The sequence below is a fragment of the Lissotriton vulgaris genome, chromosome 3_1 (assembly GCF_964263255.1).
Source record: "Lissotriton vulgaris chromosome 3_1, aLisVul1.2, whole genome shotgun sequence".
NCBI classification, from domain to species: Eukaryota; Metazoa; Chordata; class Amphibia; order Caudata; family Salamandridae; genus Lissotriton; species Lissotriton vulgaris.
In genome coordinates, this window is record NC_141689.1 from 1,802,750,516 (window position 1) to 1,802,765,457 (window position 14,942).

Genomic DNA, 14,942 nt, shown 5'->3' on the forward strand with positions numbered 1-14,942 from the left:
TTCTACTACAAACCCCTGAGTAAAGGCCTCCCTGCCAAACAGATCAGATAGCAATTGTTCAGCGAAGACGTCCATACGACCAGTAGTGGATGTTTTCGGTACGCCTAGAATGCACACGTTATTGCACCGACTGCGTGCTTCCAGGTCCTCGTTCTTGATCGCGACCCACTTCAAGATTCGTTCCACTCTGTCCAGTCGTTTCTGTGACTGCGCCGCCCCATCCTCAACATCTGATATCAGAGCCTCCGCCACGTCTAACTGACGGTCATGCGCCTGAACCTTAGCACCTATGTCTGCCAGGCTTTTATCCAGTGCGTCAAACCTGCCGTCCAGGGCCCTGAATCCTGCTCTTATTTCCTGGAGCATCGCAACTGATAGAGACGGAGGGTCCTCTGCGTCCTCGGCTCCGTGGGCTCCGTCCGCCATGTCAGCAGGTTCGTCAGTAGCGTTGGTGAGGTAATATAAATTTTTGGTCATGTTATGTTCCCTAGCGCGTACCCCACCGACTCCATGTACCAGCTTAAAGTGCATGTAACTTCCCTCCTGTGCCAGCTATGAAGACGCAAATACATTTGCGTCCAACGTTAACTTGTCCTCTTTCAGATCCACCCTGTATGGATTATATAGTCCGTTCCTAAGTATGCTATGCCACTGTCTTTTTGTAGTACACTTTACACGTTTTTCTGCTCTGGCAAAGTAGGCCCTGAATTTCTGCCATCGAGCCTCTTTTCTGGCTCCTGACTCTGACAGCCTCTGCCCAGGCTACCTCTGTACCCGTGAACTCTGACTTACTTCTAGCGCGGCCCCTCGCGCTCAGCTCAGCCTGCTTTCTGCCAAGACTGACTATAACCTTCAAGTTATCTGTTCCGCTCCTCGAAAATGCATTCCTGCCTACTAGCTTCAGTAAACATCCTCTCCAGCTGCAGAGCCAAAGGGCCGACCTGTCTCAATGCAAGTAATTCATAGCCTCTGTTACCATGCTTCCATGAAAGGCCCCGTGCCCCCACGCTTCTCATGCAGACACTCAGGCGCTTATACACGCATCCACAGTTAGCATAGAATAACTTCTGCCCTAGAGACCTTTCCGCCCAGATAGTATGGTTCCTAAACATCAGATATCAGATATGATAGAAGTACAAGTTGATCTGACATGCCAGACTTCTGTCTCTTTCCGTCAGTGTAAATGTCAAGTCCCCTGCACCCCTCCAATCACACGTCATGCAGCTGCGCGCGCATCCAAGCTTCCGATTTCTGCTGACATTGCAACAATTCTGTTAGCACCACCCCTTGGTGCCACCCACTTGCGTCACTTATCAGTGACGTTTCTAGTTCACGCCTAGTTCACGCCTCTTGATTACGTACTTGTAACACGTGAATACTGTTATCTTGTCTTCTCTCAGCTGTTACGCCTACTACACTACTTCCTATGGTATAAATCAAGTATATAAGCTATGTAATGTCAATAAAGTTTGCTCTATCCCTTCTGACACCCCTGTGGTGGTCAGAACATGATATCCTGGTCTTGACCATTCCTTTTATGAGGAATAAAACCCTTAGAAACTCTAACACCACGGACTCTGTCTTTTTTTCATTCCGATTGAGTTATTATTGATTAAGTACTTACCTGCATAGAAATTAAGAGAGTAAATTATTTATTTACGTCATTGGCTGCAACTTTCCCAAAGGGCAAAGTCCTTTGCTTGGGATCGTTGCGGCCCATGCCGCAGGGTAGTGAAGGGTCACCACCAGGGAAGGCTCTGCGGGTCAGGCGTGTGGGCAGGGGCCTGGGTTGGGCCTAAGGCTTCACCTAGGCTGGACTATAGTATATGGAAGTATAGGCAGCGTTCCCGGCGTTCAGCCTGCCAAGCCCAGCCTGGAAGCAAAGGTAGCGTGGACTCCGCACCTGGCAGGTAGCAGTGTGGACCCACAAAGCGTGATCAGAAAGCTATCAGACCCCTCTTGTTGCAACGTGTATGTCCCTCAAATCAGCCAGGGCCACCTGCAGAGGATGGCCCATGCGGGAATAGCGTCCCTCCAATCAGCGGATCTTGAATAAGCCTGTAAGGGTTTATTTGATTTGTGGGGGCCATCCGTAGTCTCCAGCTCAGTGGCCCTGATGAAGCGATCTCCCCGAGGTCTCTGGGGTATGAAGTGTCGGTCATATAGGGCACCAATGGAGGGTGAAGTGAAGCACTTTTGAAGTGAACTGCCCCAGGAGAACTGCTAGAACAGAGATATCTAGTGCGTGTACTTCCAGTAGATAAAGGGTGACGCAGCTGCTTAACTTCATGCAGGCCACCAGGTAGCTGGTCAGAAGGTGGTTCAGCACTTTTGACTCTTCAATGCCAACATCAATATTTCATGTACTCCAGGGGCCATTTCCTCCGTCTCCACCAGTGAAAAGGCCGTGCTGGGCCTATCGGGCCTGAGGGGGGAGGAGGGAGCAAGCGCCACACAGCCGGCCCATCAGTTGCCTCAGTCCAGAGCGCGGAACCAAGTAGGCCGCCCCCGCACACCCGCCAAACTCCCCAGGCAACTTGGGGACCGAAAGGCCCTGTCCCCTCAACAGAGCGGTAAACGCCAGGACGGGCTGCGCTCTGCACACGCCGCACCCGCTATCCGGCTACAAGCAAATCTCAGGGGGGGGAGGGGGGGGGGCAAAATCGAGACCTGCAATGGGAACCGGCTGGGGGCCCCCGCTCACCTCACAACCCGGTCACTCCAGCTCTCCACGGCAGCGTCAGCAAGTCCACAGGCCATGGCCCTGGATCTCAGCGCCCCCTCACGCCGCCGCTAGAAACTCCAGATCAAAGCAGAGCTGCGGCTACTGGCAGATATCGCTGGATTCCTCTTCGCCTCACGGGATCAGCGGTGAGCTTTCTGTTCCCTTAATTGGGGTTCTCCATGGTGAAAAATACGTGTAATGAGTCGGCCGATGGATCTTCAAGCGCAAGCGGCCATCTTGGACGCTTGCGTGGCCACGCCCCCCAAGAGGAAGTAATGGTTGGCCCACATTTCTGTTTACACTGTCATATACATTTTTTCTAGTAGGTGTTGGAAAATTAGCCCCAAGGAGTACCCTGCTATATGTGATTGGCAGGTCCCCACCTATATGAAGCTTAGGGCAGACAAACTGTTGAAAAGGAATGAAGCAGGTTTGGTATTTGTACTTTCTATCCACAGGTCAGTTGCAAATTAATTAGCTTTAGCCTGTTGGTGGAGAGTAAATTAGCGTAACTCATCCAGAAAGGCCACGGCGGTCATCCCTGCAACAGAATGGAAACTGGTGGGCTTTCTGGTATATAACAATTCCTAATATCATGTGGTATTCCAAGGCACCTGAAAGCCATCTCTGGCATGATATACTCATAAAAGAGCACGCTAGGCAGCACATGTGGACAGTACATGGCCATTTGAATTTGAATCTGGACAAATTGTTTGTTAAAGGTACATAAGATGGGGGAGCATCTGTTCAGTGGGGCAGTACTAAACAAGAGTGATTAATGACGATACTAATCTGATATTTGGGAACAAATATAATCTATTTAAAAACTGCTATTTAGGAAAGAAATGATTATATTTTCAGAAGCTAAAAAGCAGCTTTTTAGTGAGAAAATGAATTTTCTTATCACAGATGAAAAGGTAGTTATTTCAAGACAAGAAAAAGGATGCATTGCCTGTAAAAAAGCCTTTGTTTGCAGAATCTTAATTTATTCATGACAAATGAAAAGTTGATACTAGATGGCAACATTTGTGGATTTTGAGAAAGAGCTATGATAATGTTTGGGAACATATTGACTATTTTACAAAATTAAAAAGCTTGTAATTTTTGGATTGGATAATGACGAGCACTTTTTGCAGAAAAAGTTTTGAGTATTTTCTGAAAAGCCGGCATTTTAGCGCAACATTAATTTATTTTCAGATCAATGGAAAATGATAAGCTGATGTTTGTGGAAATTTCGTTTATTTAGCAAGCATCTGGTATTTCACTCTACATTACAATTGATGACAAGAAGGTGATGATGCAGCAAAATATGAAAAAGAAAGTATATGAGGGAATAACCTCTTGTTTCTTTTTATGAAATGACAAGCTGATAAGCAAATTGGTATATTTACAAAATGACAAGTTTGTGTTTGAATGCACAATTAGCACATTTAAAAGATTTGAGTGATAATTCATACTGAGTTGGGGACACATATGGCTGATATTCCGTACAGTCACAGATGAAAGTATTTGAGTGTGCACATATGGGCATGTTAGGCTGAAAAAAGTACTTGGTAAATGTAGTAATAAGATTACTGGCTATAACGATCCAAGCACCAGTTAAATGAGATCTAAGTTTCACTCTCTATAAATGTTGACCATTGTTGCAAGTTAACACAGGGAACAAAATATCATTGTTTTTAGTTTTCCTAGTCCTAGTTTAAAGGGGCGCTTTGCTGTGCGCTATATCATTTCCTACTTCGTTTAGATCTACAATCTTGCCTACCACCTTTATGCCCAGTACTCACAGGAGTGTTCTCATGACAGGGGGCGTCGACATTGCTTCTTCATCACTTGCTGCATGCCAAAACTATCCAGCCTAACATTTGCTTATATGAGACACTGTAATACTAGTTGGTGAATAACCTACTGCTAGTTCTGATGCTCCTGTGCTTCAAATTTACCTTACCTAAGCAACTAATGCTACTGCCTTAATGTCTTCCCTAAGTAATCTTTTAGGAAGAATCCACTTTAAGATGAGGGACAACTGAATCCTGGATGAACAAATAAATTAAGAAATACATGACTAATTACTTTGACAAACAACCCTAAGACTTTCAATGGTACCAACAACCGAAGACTGGATAACAGTTGAGGAAACAAAAACATCCAAAACAGGGACACCAATCCTGCTCGCTTATATCACGCAGTTCGGATACATCTAAATTAATTGTTTACCCATTCCAATGACCCGTTTTCTATCAAACCTCAAGCGCCTAATCAACCCTCCTGTACCATGGGACAGAGACAGTAACCGCTAAGATGAACCACAGATGTAGTTATCTTCACTCCCTCGCCTCAGAACTGCTGATACACCCGCCCTCCGTCCCCAGGTATTTTACTAAAATACAACACTTCTCTGCAGTCTGTAACTTGCATTTAATTTGTTCTCACTTTCAAAGCAGCACAAGAAGGCAAAAAAGTTACAGCAATACACCATTTCATCAGGACCATAGATTATGCCATTCAATTGTGGGATATACTTATTTTGTGAAATTAGAAATGGGTCCATCTACACCAGCAGTTTGAGGTACGGAATTTTTTAATTATATTTGGTTCATTTATAAAGCGCATGAATCGCCCCACATGGGGTATCTCCGAATGTGGTCAAATCTATGATATATTGTACAGTAAGTACGTCTAAACTGCAAAAAAAAAGTCTTTCTTCTGCATGAATAAACAAATGGAAAATAAAAGGGTTATATCACTATTTTATTCAATATAATAATTAACACATACACCTCATTCAGGAGCTCCTGAAATATACAAATATACAAAATTCGTTTGTCAATCACATTTGTCACAAATAAGGCAGAAAACATGCTCTTATATAAACACTATACTCATATTTTCCTTTAGAATATCATACTTTATATGTAGTGCCACAAGCTTCCTGTACTTGGAAATATACAACTTTTGAACAAATACAATTGCATCAACTTTAAAAATGATTGTTACATTTAATAATTGTCTCAGCTGAACAATACAAATCAATGAGTGCAAATGATTGAAAACACAAAGGTATTAATTAGCCTTGGTCCCCTTAAAGATCAACACGGTGTTCTGATCACTCAGAAGAGCCTTAACATTAGTATGGAATCTCTCTCTGAAAAAGTTGAAATGCATGATGTTTTCTGGTTCTTCTTCAAACCAAAACTTATCAAATTCATAAATAAGATAACCTGCAATAAAAAAAAGTAGCATTAGAGTTTTGTTGACTCTGGTACTATTAGTTCTAAACTCTCCCCTATAACCAACTTGTAGGTGTCTTGCTAGTGAACGCATGTAGTGTGCTTAACCACGTCCACTCATAGTCTGATCTTTAATCATCTGTGGTGGCACCAGAAATCCCTGAAACAAAAGACTTCCCATACCTCACTACTGGAACATTGCTAGGAACGTGTCCCTCGTTACTAACATTGCCTCACATGTGGTGTTGAAAATACCTAGATTTATTGAGGGCTAGGCCAAGTAATCATGTACTGAACCTCCTGAAGGCAGCACTTCACAGATCTATGAGATAATTCAGTGCAAGAAAATAGACCAAATAGATTACAGACACACAAATGATGTGGGAGGTCAACTGTGATAAGCAGGGAATGCCACAAGAAACATAGAACAACATAAGCCTAAAAAAGAAGTAAATGAATATATAACCACAAACCACTGGGAGGTGAGGGAAAGAAAATAAGTTACTTACCTGTAACTGCAGTTATCCAGTATTGGTATCTTTCAGAGATTCACACGCTTGAATCAGAATACCAAGCAGTACCCTAAATTGTACTGTTGTTAGTGGAAGGAGTGAGAGATGTAAATCATAAAACATACAAGTTATTCCAATATAACAGTGACATTTGTAACCATGCACATACCCTTTCAATAGTAGACAGCTTTAAAAGACAAACAAAACATGAAGCCGTAACATACTGATATATTCAGGATGCATCCAATGAAGTGATTAGTAGAACAAATAATAGAACAATTAAGTCACTCTTTAATTGATAGAGTTATCAAAAAATTAACATTAGCAACAGATAGTAAGCAAAGCTATGCAACTTTAATAAAATATAAAATTCCTCTTTTAACAGAAAAGAGACCCACCTTAATTGAAGAGATGAAGCAGTACCACTTGGCCCACCGCTGCATCCTCACATTGTGTAGATTGCAGACAGTAATGCTGCGCAAAAGTGCGGACATTTGTCCATGTCACAGCTCGGTAAATCTTTTCTAGTGTTACTCCAGCAAACAGAGCTGCCGCTGTAGAAACTGCCCTGGTGGGGTGTGCCTTAGTTCTTCTTGTTAAAGGCTTTTTAGCTTTGTCATGGCAGAATTGAATTGCAGAGGAGACCCATCTGACAACAGTGGCCTTAGTTTCTGCTGTTCCTTCTCTGCCCTGTCCGTAAACCACTGGAAAGTGATCCGTGTTTCTTATGCCTTTTGTCTTATGCAGGTAGAATTTTAAACATCTTTAAACATCCAGTGTCTGTAAAGCTTGTTCTGCTGGACTAGATGGGTTTGGAAATAAGGACTGAAGTATTACTGGTTCATTGAGGTGGAATTGCGTCGGGACCTTTGGGATAACAGTTGGGTTCCTTCACAGAGCTACATAGTTATTAGCAAAATGAAGAAATGGTTCCTGGACTGTAAAAGCTTGGATTTCACTAAACCTTCTCGCAGAAGTGAAAGCCAGCAGGAGGGCTACCTTCCAGGTGAGAAGCTTTAGCTCTGCTTTGTGAATTGGTTCAAAAGGTTGTCTCATTAGCTGTGCGAGGACCAAATTGAGCTTCCATTCCGGAAGGGGTACACGCTTCGGGGGAAAGGCGCGGAAGAGGCCCCTCATGAACATTACAAGACTAAAAGCACAGAGAGTGGGAACTTGAGGAGATCTCCTATAGCGGGAAATCGCAGCAAGGTCAACCTTCACTCAAGAGAAAGGGAGACCTGACTTTGTCAAAGAGAGGAAATATTGCAAAATCTGTTCAGGAGGCGCCTGAAGCGGGTGCAAGTTGTTTTGTTAGCACCAGAGGCAGAATAGCTTACATTTAAGGCGGTATGTCTTGTAGGTCCTGTCAGCTCTGGATTTTGCAATACTTTCCAGGCATTCCTGGGACATATCCAAGCCCTGGCACTCTAGGAATTCAGGAGCCATGCGTGCAAATGAAGGGACTCCGGGTCTGGGTGACATACTTGACCCATATCTCTAGTCATAAGTGATGGAGATGGTTGTAGACGTATAGGCCTAGACTCCGACAGCAAGAGAAGCTCCGGGAACCAGTACTGCTTGGGCCATCGTGGCACTATCAGGATCAAAAGACAGCCTTCCGTCTTCATCTTGGTCAGTAACCTGGGAATTAATGGGACGGGCCATCGCATTAAAAGGGCATTCCCCCCTCGACTCTGGCATAGGAAACCTGCTGGCATAGTACTGGCATTTGGCGTTCTCTCTAGTTGGGAAGAGGTCTAAAGCTGGTTTTCCCCATATCTGAAACATTCGAGCTGGAGCTGCTCTAGCTCTCATTTGTGATAACTGGACTGCGCTCTGCTTAACATATCTGCCAGAGTATTGTGCAGACCTCAGGCATGTTCGGCCTAGAGCGAAATCCTGTGCTGCGCAGTCCAATACCATAGCTCCTGCGCTTCTTGAGATAGTGTGATGGAGATGGTTCCCCTTTGCCAGTTGACGTAGAACATGCTGGTCGTATTGTCCGTATGAAGCAGCCTGGAGGAACCTGCTATCCTTGGCAAGAACACATGGAGAGATAGGAAAATGGCTTTGAGCTCTAGCCTGTTGATGGGCTAATGTTTCTGCGCAGAGGACCATTTGCCCTGTATCTGTAATTCTTGCAGATGGCCTCCCCAGCTGTCCATGAAGGCGACCATTGTCGTGTGAAGTCTGGGATAGTTTGGAGGAAAGTAAGGCCCTTTAAGAGATTTGGTGCATGAAATCACTATCGCAGTGTCTCTGCCATGCGTGCTGAGATCTGTATTACATGCTCAAAGGATCCTAAGGTGTGTTGTTATTGCTTCTGTAGTTCTTCTTGAAGATGCTTCATTCTCAGTCTGGCTGGTGGCATCAGACCTATTTCTAAAGAGCACATCCCTAGGAGCGACGTGTGTGTTCGCACTAAAACAGACTTTTTTCTTGATATGCTCTACGCCAGTCTTTGCCATTGTATCTGCCTTTTGTGTGATATGATTTGCTTTGCATTGGACGCTATCTATGGATGCTCCCAGAAAGGATATGACTTGACTGGGAAGGAACAAAGATTTTTCTTTGTTTACGGTGAGCCCCAGAGTCATGAACAATTGAAGGCAGGTGATTGTAGCTTTACTGGCCTTTTGTGCTGTTGGTGCCTTGAGCAGCCAGTCGTCAAGGTATGGAAATACCTGGAGGCTTTGAGATCGCAGGGCTGCTGCTACAGGTGCCAGGCACTTGGTAAAGATCCTTGGCGCCAATTTGAGGCCAAACGGATGTACCTTGAATTGGTAGTGGGTACCAGCCACCGTGAATCTTAAGATTTTCTGATGTTTTGGATTAATAGGGATAAGAAAATATGCATCCTCCATGTCGAGAGAGGTCATGAAGTCTCCTTCGTTTAGACGATGTCGAATCTCGGAGAGTGTTACCATCCTGAACGTCTGTTTCTTGAGAAATTTGTTGAGATTCCTGCGGTCCAATATTGGTCTCCATTCTGCTTATTTATTTTTTATTATGAAAAAACGAGAATAGAAACCTTTTCCCCTTTGCGACATCGGAACTTCTTCTATTGCTGCTTTGGAGAGCATGATCAAAGTTTCTTTGTGTAGTAAGAGAAGGTGAGGGAGAGGGGAACCTTTAGGAGGAGTAGTTGGCAGGCGCTGAGTGAATTCTAGAGTGTGATTAAAGGTGACAAGGTCCAACATCCAGAGATCTGTTGTGATCTTGCGCCACTGGTGCACAGAGCTGGAAATCTTTGTACCCACAGGCTGCGAGGGGAGGGAAGCTGATACCCGGACGTGATCATTGCTTCCTATTAGAGTCACGACCATGTGGAGGCATTAGTTTGCGCCTCCCAGGTGAGAGAAACCAACCGTTGACGACTGATGATAAGATGGAGGATTGTAGCTCTGCTGATATTGTGATTGATAAGGATGAAACTGTTGAGTTCTCTGGTAACCTCCTTTGTAAGAGGTAAAGCCTCTACTTCTAGCCCTCTGCTGTTGGTGCCTTGAGCAGCCAGTCGTCAAGGTATGGAAATACCTGGAGGCTTTGAGATCGCAGGGCTGCTGCTACAGGTGCCAGGCACTTGGTAAAGATCCTTGGCGCCAATTTGAGGCCAAACGGATGTACCTTGAATTGGTAGTGGGTACCAGCCACCGTGAATCTTAAGATTTTCTGATGTTTTGGATTAATAGGGATAAGAAAATATGCATCCTCCATGTCGAGAGAGGTCATGAAGTCTCCTTCGTTTAGACGATGTCGAATCTCGGAGAGTGTTACCATCCTGAACGTCTGTTTCTTGAGAAATTTGTTGAGATTCCTGCGGTCCAATATTGGTCTCCATTCTGCTTATTTATTTTTTATTATGAAAAAACGAGAATAGAAACCTTTTCCCCTTTGCGACATCGGAACTTCTTCTATTGCTGCTTTGGAGAGCATGATCAAAGTTTCTTTGTGTAGTAAGAGAAGGTGAGGGAGAGGGGAACCTTTAGGAGGAGTAGTTGGCAGGCGCTGAGTGAATTCTAGAGTGTGATTAAAGGTGACAAGGTCCAACATCCAGAGATCTGTTGTGATCTTGCGCCACTGGTGCACAGAGCTGGAAATCTTTGTACCCACAGGCTGCGAGGGGAGGGAAGCTGATACCCGGACGTGATCATTGCTTCCTATTAGAGTCACGACCATGTGGAGGCATTAGTTTGCGCCTCCCAGGTGAGAGAAACCAACCGTTGACGACTGATGATAAGATGGAGGATTGTAGCTCTGCTGATATTGTGATTGATAAGGATGAAACTGTTGAGTTCTCTGGTAACCTCCTTTGTAAGAGGTAAAGCCTCTACTTCTAGCCCTCTGAATGGTACTTTTCTATATTGCAATGTGCCCAACGATTTTACAATATCCCGCCAGTTGTCTGAAGCCAGTGTTGGCTTCATCATGGGCGCAGTCAATAGTTTCCGAAGCTGCGTGTTCTCCTTCCAAACGTATCTTCTGTGCTTCCTGTCTTTTGTCTTCTGGTATAAGGTCTAGTAAACCTGAAATATCTGACCACAACTGGAGGCCATAGCAACCAATGATGGCCAATGCATTGGCTGCCTTGATCATATCGGCGGCCATAGAAGAGAAACATTTCCAGAGAATGTCCATCCTGGGCCCTTCCCTATGAGGTGGAGTAGTCATTGGGGTAGCAGGGTTCTTGGAACGTCTTTGTGCCGCTTGGGAGATGACCGAGGCAGGGGTGTCCAATGAGGCAAGATGGAAAATCCTCTGGCGCCTTATACTTTTTAAAATACAAAGGAGCACCAGTGGTATGGTCACTGATGTCTTCATACTTTTGATGCCTTCCTGCCTTATATAATCAATAATCAGTATGGAGAGTATTGATTTCCTGGTGTCCTCTTTAAAATCGTACTGATCAGCGGTGGTGTCTCCTTGGCAATAGGCAAAGGTGTCCGGCCACAATAATCGGCCAACGGCCCAGACCAAGCTAGAGAAGTTCGCCTGGCAGAAACAGCAGGCTGAAGACCAAACAGAGGCAGTGACACCGGGGGACGCCGCGGAACCGTCGAATAAGGATATACTCGAAGCAATAAATAAGGACCTCCCTTGAGGTATGGATCGGCACAATGGCCACAGATGTGGCACTGATCCGAGAGAACATGAAGAAAATTGCGGAAAGGGTAGGAACTGTGGAGAACACTGCCAAGGAACTGGTTTCTGACACCGCCCTGCTCAAGAAACAAATTACTGACCTCCGCTCTTCCCACGAGGCGATGGCCCTGCAGCTGGACGACTACGAAGGTCGAATGCGACGGAACAATGTTCGCATTATTGGCCTGCCGGAACGTGTGGAGGGGCAGGCGGCAGACCTTTTTGTGGAGTAACTGGTCCTTAAGCATCTACAACCCAGAGGACTCTCCAAATGCTTCACTATTGAAAGAGCCCACCGAGTGCCTGGAGGCTGCCCGAGGCCTGGAGCGCCCCCTCGACCATTTCTGGCGCTGGTGTTCAACTTTCGAGACCGCAATGTTATTCTGCAGACGGCAAGGGCGGCCCCGCCACTTACCCTGGAGAACAGAAAGATCATGTTCTTTACGGATTTCACATTGCAAGTACAGAAACAGCGCCAACGTTTTCTGGAGGTGAAACGGGCCCTACGTGACCAAAAAGTCAAGTATGCAATGATGTTTCCCGCCGAGCTTCGAGTGGAAGCAAATGGAAAATTGTGGTTTTTCACTCGACCTGAAAAAGCCTGGGACTGGCTTGAGGGATGGCGCACGGTCGAATAGAAAGGAAAAAAGACATTCTCAGCTGCGGATGACAACGCTGACTGGCGCCAGCAGAGACGATCTCCTCCACACTCTGACTCTGACTCCCAGGGACACACATGAGGGCGCTGATTTTTTGGTTGGTAAAGCTGTGTGGGATTGCAATGTCCTCCTGAAGTCCCCACATACTCTGTGGAGCATAGTCTTGGCGCCATGGCCTCCCGAACTTGAGATCGTTTAGATCTAGTGCTGGGGGGAATACTAGGACAGATTACTGATACTTCTTTCACGTGGATTGTCTAGTCTCCGAGTACTTGATCAAGTTGCTTATGTTGCTGAATGCTATGATCGTTCAAGGCTGTTATGGGGAGGAATGGTTTTCTTATAAAACTTGTTACTGCACTGTTATTGACAATGCGGGTGCCGCATGAAATGTAATGAGGATCATCCCGAGCCTCTGTGTCGTGTACAGTTGTACAGTTTTTTGGGGTAGGGGCGGGCCGGGTGGCGGAGAAATGTCTCTATAGACATATGCGAATTGGGAGTGGGGTTACTAGCGTTCCCTGGAACTGTTTATAGGTGGGCGACAGGCACTCTGCAGGTTAGGGGTGGCGGGCGGTTTTAGTCCCGTTAAGCAGGGAGGCAGAGAGGGGGGTGAGTTCATTGGGCTGAGGATACTTTAGAGTTTAATTTGTTGGGGGGGCACTATTAGAGGGTATTTTGCAGCAAGACAAAGTGCCGACTTCGTTGGTTAATCTGTACAGATGACAGCAAGAGATCTCCAATAATATGGGGTGGTCACTGAAAGTCCGAGGGTCGCTCAGTTGGCGGCAGGAGAGGGCCTGGGAGACTACATGTCTTCCATGAATACCGTTCTTCCGATATCTGTGACAATATGGCAAAAGGTCAGGGACTTAAGCGTATAACCTGGAATGTCAACGGATTAGGAGACAAAATTAGGAGAGGTATTGTACTGCAGTATGTCCACCGCCATGGGCTTGACCTGGTGTCATTTCAGGAAACTCACTTAATTGGTAACTCTTGCATGGCCTTCAACAGGAAGACTACATGTCTTCCATGAATACCGTTCTTCCGATATCTGTGACAATATGGCAAAAGGTCAGGGACTTAAGCGTATAACCTGGAATGTCAACGGATTAGGAGACAAAATTAGGAGAGGTATTGTACTGCAGTATGTCCACCGCCATGGGCTTGACCTGGTGTCATTTCAGGAAACTCACTTAATTGGTAACTCTTGCATGGCCTTCAACAGGAAGGGGTATCGAATGGTAGTCCACTCAGGTTTCACCACGGGATTCAGGGGGTGGGGGTCCTCCTTCGAAAAGGCTGTCCATATGCGATACAAAATACCCGGATGGATCCACAGGACAAGTATGCAGCTTGCACAGGTATGTGGGAGGGCAGAGTCCTAAATGTAGTTTCCGTGTATGCTCCTCCGGGAGTAGCAGCGACTGACACTAACAGATGCTGGGACACTGTTACTTAACCTACTTGTGGGTACACTGATAATGGGGGGTGACTTCAACCTCACAATTGAAGGCCAACTAGATAGATCACCGCCCAGACGTGACTCAGCACACTGCTCCCCATTATGGGACTTTATCGAAGCCACGGGGTTGGTAGATATCTGGCGGTGGTCGCACCCTTATGACACACACTTTACATTTCAGTCTGGAGTACACGGAAGTCAATCACGGATTGACTATTTATTCACACATGCACAACACATACATGACTTTTCCAATTCTGGATGTTTGGCGCAGGGGGTGTCGGATCATTCCCCGGTGCTGACGGTCCTAGGAGTGCAATGCCCGCCGCAACCTGGTCCGATACGGATTCAACCTTGGACACTCAAGATCCAGCACATTAGTGACACCTTGCGGAAAGATACAGATAACTATTTTGAGGAAAATATAGGCTCAGTCCAATTGCCCATTACGCTTTGGGGGGCATATGGTGCAGTGATCAAAGTAAGGGCACTATCGGTTATGGCTGGTCACAGGGCTGAACGCCGTCGAAGGGTGTTGGAGCTGTAGCCGAGATCCTACATCTTGAGGTTGATATATCTCGGACCCCTGACCCTGACACTCAACACCTGCTTAACATAAAAAGCAACTGCTCCTGGAAGACGCCAATAGACGCGCTCTGGCCACCCGGCATCGTATATATGAACAAGGGGAACAGATTGGCAAATTGTAGGCTTGGCTCAAATGTAAAGAACAATCAGCGAGATGGGTGCGTGCGATTAAGGCATCTGATGATGTTCCGATAACTAACCCACAGGGCATCGCTGAATCTTTTGCAAACCATTACAATACTGTGTATGGTATCCCCCAAGACTCGCAGGCTTCGAGAGCGACCAAACTCCTTGCCACTATCGGAACAGGATAGAGAGGCGTTGGATGTTGACTTGTCAGTTGAAGAGATTGATAAGGCAATTCAAGACATTCGCACGGGTAATGCGATGGGCCCGAACGGGATCCCGATGGAACTGCTCAAGCCTATGGCTTTCAAACTAGCGCCTCTTTTACTAAATCCATACAATGAAAGTTACGAGAACGCCCTCCTCCCGAATGATATTTGTGAGGCCACTATTGTAGTCATTCATAAACCCGGTAAGCCGGTAGATGAGTGCGCCTCGTACAGACCGATCTCTCTGATTACGGTGGAGGCTAAAATTCTCGCAAAACTTTTG

At 45.8% G+C, this 14,942-nt stretch overlaps 1 protein-coding gene across 1 annotated transcript in view; it reads right to left on the reverse strand.

Annotated features, from left to right (window-relative positions):
* Positions 1 to 5,258: 5,258 nt before the first annotated feature.
* ELMOD2 (ELMO domain containing 2) overlaps positions 5,259 to 14,942 on the reverse strand; it is a 173,071-nt gene continuing 163,387 nt past the window's right edge. Inside the window, exon 9 of the mRNA XM_086962234.1 lies at positions 5,259 to 5,946. Within this exon, the coding sequence (XP_086818360.1) occupies positions 5,789 to 5,946 (158 nt within the window). The 3' untranslated portion in view covers positions 5,259 to 5,788. The remainder of the gene's footprint in view (positions 5,947 to 14,942) is intronic.